The sequence below is a fragment of the Oreochromis niloticus genome, linkage group LG17 (assembly GCF_001858045.2).
Source record: "Oreochromis niloticus isolate F11D_XX linkage group LG17, O_niloticus_UMD_NMBU, whole genome shotgun sequence".
In the NCBI taxonomy this organism is placed as follows: Eukaryota; Metazoa; Chordata; class Actinopteri; order Cichliformes; family Cichlidae; genus Oreochromis; species Oreochromis niloticus.
Genome location: NC_031981.2, coordinates 12185171 through 12198133, shown reverse-complemented (window position 1 = coordinate 12198133; position 12963 = coordinate 12185171). Strand labels below are relative to the sequence as shown.

At 41.0% G+C, this 12963-nt stretch overlaps 1 protein-coding gene across 1 annotated transcript in view; it reads left to right on the top strand.

Moving 5' to 3' along the window:
• tmtc2a (transmembrane O-mannosyltransferase targeting cadherins 2a) overlaps window positions 1-12963 on the top strand; it is a 63938-nt gene that overhangs the window by 23670 nt on the left and 27305 nt on the right. The window contains exon 2 of the mRNA XM_003444998.5: window positions 6032-6647. Within this exon, the coding sequence (XP_003445046.1) occupies window positions 6032-6647 (616 nt within the window). The remainder of the gene's footprint in view (window positions 1-6031; window positions 6648-12963) is intronic.

Genomic DNA, 12963 nt, shown 5'->3' with positions numbered 1-12963 from the left:
ATAATGTCTAGGCCAGTGTCCATTAACAGTGCTGTTTTATGATGATTGGCTAATCCATCTCGTTACTGCTGTCGGGGAGCAGCAGGATGCACTCTGCTCAAAACGCCTGTAATTCAGCCAGTTCTGATTATGTTAAGTGATGGCAGTTTATACTAGACATGTTTATTACAGCGGAACAGGCTTGCCAGTGTACATGCTGCAGACGTACGAAGCTGGACGAGGGCCCAAATATTTAAAATAGGCTCAAGTGCAGTGTTTTGCAATGTTGTTAATACTGTTGTCCTTTGAGTAAAGGTCGCAAAAAACATGTAAACTAATGATTTATTCACCCAGCACGCAGTGGGAGAGAAATCTGTAAGCTGAACTTTAAAAGGTTGCAGTTAAGGAAACAAGTTTTGGATGGGATGCAGTCTGTTTATCTTGGGATTCAAGATTTTAGCTGATGTCCATACAATATGACAACACACGGAGCCCTTGAAGCCTCGACCCCTACTAGGAGGAGATCCGGTGGCTTTATTGTGCTGGGCTCTGTTTTGGTCTTACTGACATAAATTTCTTCATCACATGGAGAGCATGTGTTTGCAGACATCTGCCTGGTCTGCAAACACACTTTTTGTGATGCCAGAGAAACTACACTACAACACACCAACATTAGTTTTCAGGCCAACCTTAAGCAAACATGAAATAAAAAGAGTAACAGAAATGACTACTCATCCATGGTGTCTGCAGCATATCTGCAACTGAGTGCAATTTCTAAGGCTCGCTGATTGTGATTACAAAATTGTTCTTAGTGCTCACCTACATCCTGAAACTTACTTTGAAATCACAACAATTTACAAGTGTACCTAGAACTCCTGGAATGCTCCCTTTTAGTACTGAGGAGTGCGTTCTATCAATTTAAAAAAAACAACATACTAAATATAACTAAAATATCCTAAAGCCACCGTAGCAATGGTATTTTTTGTAAAGTGTAATACTGCAAAGTAGACCAGAAGCGGGGTGTTTTATTTTGAAAATTGTCAGGATGCTCTTTACCATTACTGGGTCTGAATTCCTGTTTTCCTCATTTGTTGTGATGGAGCATGAGAGCCTCTTCTGGGATGTGATCTGATCTTTGAGCAATTGAGTAAATGTTTAGAGTTCTTTCTTTAATCAGTGAAATAGCTCTGAAGACCAAGTTTGTGCAACTCGTGACAAAGATTGGTTGTTGGTGACAGTAAATATAAATCCTTAAGCCGTTAAGGAAGTTATGCATTTTTATGCACTGTAGCAAAGGGACAAAATAGTAAAAAATGGTAGTAATATCTGCTGGTATGCTATATTTGTTTTTTTAAATACATTTACTTTAAAATTCAATCTTCTTAAACTGTAGGAATTTGCTTGTCTTTTATCTGGGTTTTGGTAAAATTGTCATTTATGAAGTTTATACAGGGCATAACTCATAATATATTGGAGACACTTTAGAATAAATATTTGTGAAATATTTGTCCATATTTTTCACATCCAGTGTAGGAAAAAGTCTGGTGTGTGTCTGTGGGCAACAACAACACATGAAAAACCAAATGACTGGTGGTGAGATCACCGCTTGGAGAGGTTCATTTGCATAATGAGCAAAAAAACATACCCAAACACTGAAAGACAGCCAATTTTCTTTCCACTAAAAGCAGTGGACAGGTGAAAGTAGACCTCACCCCATCACAAATTGATCTAAAGAGGGGGAAAAAAATCCCTGCTCACCAATGTGTCTTTTCAGACAATGTGGAAATCCCTCATTACCTCCCCCACCAAAAAAAGTGGGGGGGGGGGGAAGAAAATTGAAAAGCCCAAACCCCGTCCTGTACTTTACGGATTGTGAATAGAGTGCCCTGCAGCCTGCCTGCCTGCCCCACATACGGCGTTTGAATACAAAAGACCCCCTTCTGTAAGAGCAATCACTCTGGGAGGCCACTCTATCTGCACCGCTGCAGAGACGGGCCTCAATGAAGCCATCAGCACAGGCTCTCTTGTCACACAATCTCACATGCGCATACACTCGCAAACACAAAGAACGGACACGTCGCATGTAACCATTTATTCCTTTGCGTGCGCATGCACAGACCCGTTGCCAAACTCTCATGGGTAATGCATTCTTTTCATCCTCCAGTGCCGGGCAGGAGCAGGGAGGGAGATGAGTGGTTGGTGCTGATTTGAATATTTAAATTATTTATCACCGCAGAGTTTTGAGACCCAAGACATGGAGAGGGACACAAGGGAGCTGGGTGAGACTGAATCAAGCCATGTATGGATTTCATGGTGTGCTAACTAAGCGCCCGAAGGGACAGGATGGGAAGAAGCGTGAGCAGAGTTGCAGATTTTCACGGACAAAATATTTATTCTGCTTCAGTAAATAGCCAACATCTTTTAGGAGTGTTTTGGGATAAGCATAGAATGAGTTGTAATCTGAGATTACTTTAAAGACCGTGCACACAGGTGCTTATAAAACTTGAATTTCTTATAAACACGGGATACATTTATTTTCCTTGTATCCTCAGTCCTCGCTGTCCTCATACTCCACGCTATGCTGGGACTGTAAATCATTTCATAAATAACAGCTCAATGTGGAACTACAGTAAAAAAGGAAGAGGCTTTGTAAACTGCATGATGTAATGCATCGCCTCCTTAGAAATATTATATGCTGTAAGTGAGAGCCTGAGAAATACACAATGCTTTTCCCTGACAGAACAATCTTGGGAAATGCAGGAATTTACTACAGCTCACGCGATGACAGGACTGAAGGCTTGAAGGAAAAAACATTTAAATTAATTCCTTCAGCAGTTATTGTTTTGACACTGGATCTGTAGGCTAATGGGTTGACTTTTTTCCCTCTCTCTTTGCTGTCTTAGTTATTCTTTTACTTTTATCTTGTCTTCTATTACAGGCTGGCAGCTTGGTCTCTTTCTCCCTGTCTTTTTCTCCCCTGTCCTCTTTTTTTTTATAAGCTCAGCTCTGAGTTACAGTCTGTAGACAAAGGAAGTCCCCAACTGGCCTCCTTTTGCTGTTCCTTTCCTTCCCGAGTGTGCCATGCACAAACACAGAAACATTGCAAAGGATGATCAAACCCAGAGAGAGAGAGAGAGGAGGGGATACTACTGGGTCAGTGTTAAAATCCTGGAAACGCAAAGCTTTTGCAATCAACCTCACATAACCCAAGCTTCTCCTAGCGATATTAAAATAATATATTCAGCCTGGTTTAAAAAAAAAAAAAAATCAGCATTGTCCTCAGAGGATAAGAAAAGCTGGAATGAATCTGCTTGTTGTCATCACCCAGCTGCTTTTAATTGGCAAGTCAGCTCTGAGATCAGTAGATCTGGCTATCTTTTGGTTTTCTCTATGTTATAAATTAAACACAGTTTACTCTTATTTCCTGTTCCAACAATTAGTGGCGTATTTCTTGTATTGTGGGCTTCTCTGTTTTTCTACATCCACTATAATTTGATCTACAGTAATATTTTCTTTGTCTGCTCCAGTCACCTCGTAGGTACTCATTAGGCTGCATTCTCGACAGCATGCAACCCTTCTTTGAAAACCACACTGCCTCAGTGATACTTGACATTGCATCAAATTACTATCCATCAAACACTCAGCAGATTTTTCAGTGCAGACACTGGTGTTCTGGTGTTTTCAGTCCCCTTTTCATTTATTCAGTGCATCAGTCCTGCTTTTCAAATGCTGCACTTATTTTTATGGCTTAGCTGGCTAAAGGGTAATTTTATTTCATCAATGTTGTAAATGCAATCTCTCTTCCATGTGATGATGGAATGCCTTTAGATTTGGCACTTGAACCCAAGGATGAAGTGATGAAAGGTCAAAGTCATCATGAGTGGGTGTGGGGTGTGGGCCCCGGCACACGCTGGTCACAGGCCTGGTTTGCGTCAGGAGGGACATTGAGCATAAAATCAATGCCAAATCATATATGCGGGCCATCAATTACATATCCATACCAGATCAGTTAACAACAACTGCCTTTGGTACAGTTGATCAGTAAGATGCCAGTGGAGCTAAACTGTGCTCCGAAGACAGGAGGAGGAGGATCATGGGTAGGTGTTGCCAGAGGTAATAAGTAAAAATAAAGGCCTTTAAATGTAGGGAGTGAGCTGTGAATATGCAAGGACTAGAAGTATTGAAGGTGGATGAGTTTAAATACCTGGCTTCAACCATTCAAGCCAACGGACTGTGCACAGGAAAGGTGAAGAAGAGAGTGCAGGCAGGGTGGAGTGGATGGAGACAAGTGTGATTTGTGACAGAAGAATGGTAGCAAGAGTAAAGGGGAAGGTTTACAAGCTGGAGGTGGCAGAGTTAAAGATTTATGATTTTCATTGGGAGTGACCAGGAGGGACAGGATTAGAAATGTATGAGAGGAACGGCTCAGGTTGAGCAGTTTGGAGGCAAAATTGGAGAGGCAAGTTTTGATGGTTTGGAAAGGTGCAGAGGAAGGATAGTGGATATATTAGACAAAGGGTAGGTAAAAATGGAGCTCCCAAGGAGGAGGAAAAGAGGAAAGCCACACAGAAGGTGTTAGGATGTAGTGAGCACATGAAAGAACAAGGACACACAGTTTTTTGTTTTGTTTTTTGTCTTCAGTGGTGACATTTTATATTGCACAATTTGAAGAACAAGTCTTGACAGAAATTGATATAAATTATATGTTGACTGGTTGCTGTATGCATGCAGCTGTGAAGCAAGAATATTTTTTATTTGACATAGCTGTTCATGGTGGGAAAGCAAATGCTGCAAAAAAAACTGGATATGCACCGCTGCTTTCCACGAAAACAGGGCTTCTCTCGCTTTACCCAGAAATTTCAGATACTGCCTGTTTCAGTCAATGGGAAAATAACTCAGTTTTGCACTGATCTAGTGAAAATACAGTTTTATAAACCTGAATTATATTAAAAAAAAAATTAACTACCTGGTTTAATTAGGCAAATCACATTTTTAGGACTGACTGTTGCGCTGTCATTTAAAAGATTGATTGAATTTCTATATCTGCATTGGTTGCTGTGGTAACTGATGGAGGAATCTGTGTGTGTATGTGTGGCTAAGTTGGTGACTTTGTAGCCATGATAACAATATTACTGACTTATTGCAGAGAGCAGACCAGAGTGACAAATGATTTCTTGGGAATTTAAAGATTACAGAAAAAAGTAAATAGAAATTTAAGAAGACATTCAGTGACTTTTATCATTTGACTGATTAAAGTTTGTTAAAGGTCAGTTTGTTCAAGAAAGTGCCCTGAGGTGCTTTGTGACAACACAGACTTTTATTAAAGTGTATGGAAAATGTAAGTTTCACTGCAGTTTCCCCTCTGTTACTGATTCCTTTGTCTTTATTTTGTGCTCTCACTTTTCTCCTGGTAAACACTTATAATGTGTGGAATATCTACACAAGCTTCTTCTTTCCCTCACCTGGCTTCGAGTTGTTGTTGTAGCAGCGATCCCATTCATCAGTCTCAGTCTCTGCGGTGATCTTCATTTGTTGCAGTCTGTGACTGTACACGAATGCAGCTCATGTCCCTCAGTAATGAGACGCTAATTACGAGAATCCGCAGCAGCTTCGGGGGTGTTATACCACCTGTCTGTGTGTGTGTGTTTGCAGGTATATGTGACATATGCGCATGCTGTGTGTGTGAGAGCTCAGCAGCGTGCACATGTCTCTGTGTTTAATCAAATACTCTGTGGTGTTCTCATTGCATTTGTCTATTAAGTTTCACTTATGAGTGCATGATAAGCAAGATAGAAAACTTAGTATTCCAAATGACTCCTATCTCTGTGTACACAATTCAGATGGATGCTACGTAAGGGCTTCTGCAAAGAAATTCTTTATTAATACACGCAGTTGAAAACACATTTTAAAGAATGTTGACCTTAAAGTTGCTTTAATCTAATATTTTAAACTGACTACATGCATACTTGTATGTTGAAAATGGTGGCTCATAGCACAAAATATCAATATTAAATCAAAAAACGCCTCTGACCTGTTCCTTTCGTTCTTTCAGCCGAGCCATCAAGACCAACCAGGATCTTCTCCCTGAGACTCCCTGGACCAACATCCTGTACGACGACTTCTGGGGCACTTTGCTCACTCACAGTGGCAGCCACAAGTCTTTCCGTCCACTCTGCACCCTCTCCTTCCGCCTCAACTACTCCCTGCACGGCCTCAACCCTTGGGGCTACCACTTACTGAATGTGGTGCTGCACGGCCTGGTCACAGCCCTTGTCACAGCCTTCAGCCGGCCTCTGCTGGGTGGGGGACTGTGGAGCCTTTTGGCAGGCCTGCTTTTTGCCTCCCACCCGATTCACACTGAAGCAGTCGCTGGTGTGGTGGGAAGGGCGGACGTTGGTGCCGCTTTGTTTTTCTTGCTGTCTCTTCTCTGCTATGTGAGACACTGTGGACTCCGATCGGTGCCACATGGGGCCTTCCAGAACAGGCAATGTGGTGGAGGCTCTGTCATCAGGTGCTGGGGCTGGATGCTGGGTAGCCTGTGGTTTGCAGCAGCCAGCATGCTTTGGAAGGAGCAGGGGGTGACGGTGCTGGCTGTGTCAGCTGTGTATGACCTCTTCGTGTTCCAGAGGCTCCGGTTTCGCCAGGCACTTCTTCACCTATTAGGAAAGGTAAATGAATTCTTGCCGCCGGGGGTAAATGTCTGTGTGTTTTCACTGGCTCTTGTTTTGGCATCTCTGCTCCCCCCAATTTCCTCTTCCTTCCCTTAGAGGTGAGCCTCAGCCTGCCAGCTGTTAATGGTTCCTGGATTAAGTTTTGTGTGTGTATTTAACAAGGTTTTGTTTGTGAATTGTGTGTTTGCCTTTCATTAGGGGTGTAATTAGGAAAGCTGTTTGCTTATGCAGACTCCGTAGTTGCTGCATGAAAAATTAGCTTTCCTCATTCGCCTGCTAAACAGGAAGATTGGAAGTTTTTCACTTCCTTACAATGCTGCCACCACCTTCAATTTGCTGCGGTAAATGGATACACATTCATGCAAGGAAATCTAAATTAGGATCTCGGACTCATATGCGTGGATACATGTGCATTTGAGGAAACGGGGCTTGGACAGGAAAAGCTATTTCAGGGGTGAGTTGATTTCTCATTTGAAGGTGACAAAAGGTATGTGCAGAGAAGCAACAGCACATCCTTCTCAGGTGTGTGATTTGGTTATACACACAGTTAATACACAGATGTACGCACACAAAGATAACATGTGCTTCCTCTGCAGGGAAGCCCGGCATGGCTCAATTTTTTCCCCCTCTTCCAAAGTTAAGTTATTTAAGGAAGACAACCTTGACGTGGTGACTCATCTGATTATGGGAAAGAGTGTGTGACTCCACACTCCTCATTTGATTAGAGAAGCTGCTCTTCAGCCAACATGATGGCCCTTGTAAAATGCATAACTAGTGTAATAAAAAGTCCCCTTGGGTTTACTGTGCAAGGACAGTCTCACTCTAAATGTGCACGTGTCTGCACGAGGATCTGTTTATGGTAATCTCTTCTTGTGGAAACATCTATAAATACCTATGTTTGTTTGAAGGTTTCTGATGCAACCTTGTACAGTTCATCTCAAATATCCTGTGGCACTTTCTGTTATGCTTAGAGTGTCAGCACATTCGTGTCTTCTTTATGCTGCCAGCATTCCAACGAAAACACATTCTTTACCATCTTCTTCTGGAGTTGTTTTTGGCAGAATAAATAACCATGACTGTTATTAAGAAGTTTGCAGTCAGTGGCCCAGAGAGATGAGAGACCAGAGCAGTCACAGCCTCTTTCTTTACTATGTTCTTGGCATGAGAACCTGGAATTATATGTGCTTTCACAGCCAGTAGACCATAGTAGATACAAAACAACACCTGCCTTTCAAGTTGTATTCAGTCATCTAGTATAACAAGAAGTGAAAGACCATCATATGCAAATCATTATACAAATAATTCAGTATTTGCATATGCTGATGGAGAAAAAATAGCCGTAATACAAGCCAAGATACACGAGTGAAAAAGAAAAAACCTGGTTTTAAAGGTTAACCCTTGAAAATCAGGTTTGTGCAATACTGCCTTTAGAGAGTGTGAAAAATGATCTTTTACATTCTACAGAAAATATATTTTGTATCACTTTTTTTGTTCCAGACTACAATATTTCACTTTGTATACAATGAAAACAAGGTAAGAACCAAACGGGAAGTTTATATTATATTTATGTACATAAATTGCCACATGTAGCAATTTTTACAAGTTAAAGACTTTTTTTAAATGCCAATGTGTAAATGGACTGTAGTGTAATTTGAAAATTTGGAGGACTGAGGCGAGAGTTGCTGGAAAAATCCAGTCGTTAAGAATAAAAGACAAAAACACATATACAAAGGGTAGCTTGATAGGTGCTATATTGACTGCTTAGCAATTTGTTCACATTAATAGGTAAGCTAGGTAAATTAGGTAACATAAGCTAATTTCATCTACTGAAGCTAATCTATCCAAGAAGTGAAAATGTCCCAGAGAAGCTACAAAGCAGGACATATGTGGGTCAGCATGGAGTCAACTGAAAACCAGCCTAAGCTGGACTTGTTTTGGCTAAACCAAACATTGGGTATATAAAAGAAGCCCTGCAGCTAAAAGTGTTACACGTTATGTGGATGAGGACCCAAAGACTGGTGAAATTTCTGGTAGAAAGGGTGAAACGTTTATTCTGGCTAGCTTTAGGTCCTCTGAAAAGATGAAACGCAAACTGTAAAAATTGAAACATAAAGCGAGGAAAAACACTGAGGCAAGATCACAGTCACTCTGAAAAAGGACTAAAGGGAGGACAGGAATATCCACACACACAAAAGGGCAAAAGTCGAGACAGCTGAGCAGAACGAGACACAACTGAACTGAATCACAGAAGATCAAACAAAGTAAGCAAAACTAAAAGCAAATTACATGGAGCCACTAACTATCAACAAAAGCAGGAAAACAAAACAGGAAAAATACAGACACATGAATGAACCAAAGACAGGAGACTTACTGACACAAAACAGTCAAACACCAAGGGAGGAATTAAACTCCAAACCAACTCAGAAAAGAACTAAATATACTAAGAAAGAATTCCACAAAGCAACCATGACATTAAACAAACCACTGTGTGTATTTCAAAGCTATCCGCTAATGCTATCAACCTTGGTGAAAGCAGTATTCATAAATTGTACTTGCTAATTAATGCTTGATAACAGACTTAAAAAACAATGTCCTAAAATTGAAACCCATACTTCTCGGTAGGGCTGGGCCATATCATACCGTTCACGGTAATACTGGTATAAGATAAGAAAATGAAACATCGCGATAGAATATGGGTAAAACGCGCATCCGCAGTGCCTTTGTTTTCATACGCACGTGGCGGAAAAAGCATGGAGGCGACGGAGATTAAGAAGGGCGAAAGCGGATCATTGAATGAAACGGATGAACCAGAATTGGTTTGTAAAAATGCTGCAACTTCAGTGGTGTGGAACTGGTTTAGCTTTCGTCCGTCAGATACACAACAAAGCACTATTTTTGGTAGAGCATGCTAGCGGGCCGTCGTTATTACCGTGTTTTTTTTGGAAAATACGGCACACTTAAAATCAATCCTTTGATTTTTCTGAAAATCGACAGTGCCCCTTATAATCCCGTGTGCCTTATGTATGAATTCTGGTTGTGTTTACTGACCTCGAAACGATTTTATGTGGTACACGGCGCTCGAAAATCTGTCAAATGTTTTAGTACGACTTTGCTTATCTACGAACCTGCCCCGCTTGATGGAGCATTACGGCTATCGTAGACAGGAGCCTCACGGAGTGATACGTACTGTGCTTCAACATAATATTACCGTATTGTGTGTGTATAACCTCTTTTTGAGTTTTGTGGGTATGATACATGGTTATGGTGATAATATGTTGGTCAATTTCCACTGGAAATGCCTTTTGGTTAAACTGTCAGCAAGGAATTTGCATTTGCACTGTTACATTTTTATATAACTTTAATGCACATAAAAAACAGCTGCTTGTTTAAGTGAAAACAGTTTTTTTTTTTTTTTGCACTAATAAAGTTGTGGAGTTGTAAAGTATTTTGTCTAGTGTCAATTATATCGTCAGTTATATCGTTATCGCAAATTTTCAAATGTATATTGTGATAAATATTTTTGGTCATATCGCCCTGCTCTACTTCTTTGTCACTCTGTACCACAGAGAGGGCCATATTACTTGTCAGTTAGCACCACATTCTTTGCTCCACGCTATGAACGCTGACTTGTGTTTGGAGTCAGCCTCAAGTGGAGAATGGTACTGCAGGAATTGGCGTTAGTGTGTTGGCTTTTTTTTAAAGCCCTAGAGGTTGCTGCATGTACCCATTTCTAACTTTGAATTTGCCAATTGTGAGCCATCTAATGCTGTATACAGTCTTGATTGGACACTTTCGGCTTATTCACAGAAAGCTTCCATGGCTGACTTGAGAGTTTAATGTTATTTCAGCCTGTCGCAGCCTGTCTCATAGCTTCACAGACAGAATTATAGAAAATCAGATTTTATTGTGTGTTTATCAAGCTGTGTAGCAGATATATTAACAGCAACCTGCACCTCTTTGCCCACACACAATAACCCTGGCCAGCATCCTTGTGCCAGCCCATCAGGTCCGTGCCAACCCCCCAGCAACTCCTGTTGCTGCCGGCACATCTGGCTCATTTATCAATCTGGCAATGCCCTTGTCTGCTGGCCTAGTCACAGTTATCTTGGCAAAGAGCTCGTTACGTGCTGGGGCCAGCCGTGGGGGCAATCATTTCCTCCATTATGAGCCAGACGTCTCGGGACGCATGGGAAAACAAGGGAGATGGATAAAGTGAGAGAAAGAGCAAGTGAGGGAGAAGGAAACTATGCTCTCACTTCCTTTCCTTTATCTATTCTTGGTTTTTCTTGCCCACGGTTCCCTTAAAGCACTTTGGGAATGGGGGGCTCTCCTGTTGCCACTGAGGCTTAATCAGTTGCTATTGAATTGGATAGTATCTTAGGTGGAGAGACTGCAAAGACGTGCCTCAGAGAACAATGGTGCATATTGTGATTTTGTCTGAATACACGTTTTCCTGCTTTCTTCCAAATGAAGTTGAATAATACAAAATCATCAACATCAAATCACCTGAATGAGCTGCCTCACAGCAGCTATGAACAAAAAAAGGAAACACTCCAAAAGCAGCTCCAGTGCAGCAGAGGGGACAGGTGTGTTTCGACCAGCACTCCATTTCTCATCTTGTTAACTCTGTAATAAGATTGAGATGAGATTTCAAATGAAACAAGGTAGGATGGAGGGAGAGTTAGGTGGTGATAGATGGAAACAGATGAAGGTGAGGTGTTAGAGCCGCAATGCATTGAGAAAACGGAGTGAGGCTTATATCCCAGACATTATGTCTTTGTTTCGCAATTCTGGGTTTGTCAGTGGCAAAAACAAGCATGTTGACAACGGGCCCAAGAAACTAGTTTGTTTTTGTTTGCATTAGGAAAAGCCAAGGAAAGCCAAACATTTCGTAAACCCAGGTTGATGAAATGTTTGGCAGAATCTCTTGCATGAAAGGGAGGTTGCACCTAAAACATACTTAGAAGTATTATAGCACTGTTATTTGCAGCTGGTGCATGGTGTTTTGGCTAAACTGTACAAGATTATACGCAACCCATGTAACTAACAACAAGAGCCGGGAGGTGTCTTCCCAAGCACAGCTATCTCTTTCATAGCAACAACATGGAAGGCCTGGGGTTTCAAGCATTTACTTGCATGAAAAACATGAATATCAGTGATTGTACCTTTCAGATAAAGTGTTGCATGAAAATCTTTAAATCCAAGGTATGAAATTAAAAGTAGTTCCTTCAAGAAAAATAGATTAAATGTTAGGAATTTATTTACTTTAATTCTCCATACTTGACACGTTGAACTTGCACGTGCAACATCAACGTCCACATCTGCAGTGTGATCAAAGATGACGGCAAATGGTTTAGTGGAGGTAGATGGACAATGGGACGGATTTGATGGCAAGCTTACAAAGTCGAAGTTGAATTGGTATGGACTTCTTCTCATTTGTCTCAATGAATGCCCCAGACACACAGATTAAGGTTAGTTTAACCAGCTGACGGCTTGATGAATGTTGTGCCAATTATCCTGTAGCAGAAGCATTCGGCTATGAAATGATGGCCCCCTGTTGCAAGATCTGCTGCATGCTCTCTATTTAGCTTGCATTCCTGTGGATGCTGGCAAGGCAAGCATATTTTTATATACTTAGCCCCCGAATCTTGCTTACTTTGTAAAGTGTTCCAACTAAAAAACACCCAAACATTAATTTTAAGAAACATGTGGTGAAGCTAAAGGTTAAACAAATGTTTTGCTCAGTGGGGAAAATCAGACATAGGGCAAATAACATGCTTGGACCACTTTTTAAATTTTGTTTATAGGTAAGAAAATGAATGCATCAAGCTCTTGTGACTCTTCTTATGTCATAGGTATATTGAATGAATATCCAGTGTAGTGTCTTATTGCAGTTCACCTATAAAATTTAATTAAAAAAGGGTATTGCCTTAAAGAGATGCATTTTCTTTTTTCATAACAAAAATATGAAAGCAACAGTATTTCCTAATTTCTAGGGGTTTTGCCATCCATCTGATCTGGCATCTGAAAATGAGGGGCACAACACTATTTCAGTGTCTGCTGGGTTCCCTTTTATGCACCTTTAAGTAGCTAACGGCTACTGCTAGTTGTTAAATATTGCTACTACAGTGCACAAAATGTTCTTCTGGACATTTTCTCAGTGACTAAACCGCTTCAGGTACCTGTGCCAGAGTAGAGCCAATACCTATTTGCATGTTTCATGAAAAAATCAAGTCCGATGGATTTGCTTTTACTAGCTTACTGCAGATGCATGTTTACTGTATGTGGCTAAGTGTAAATGAAAGACTGCATC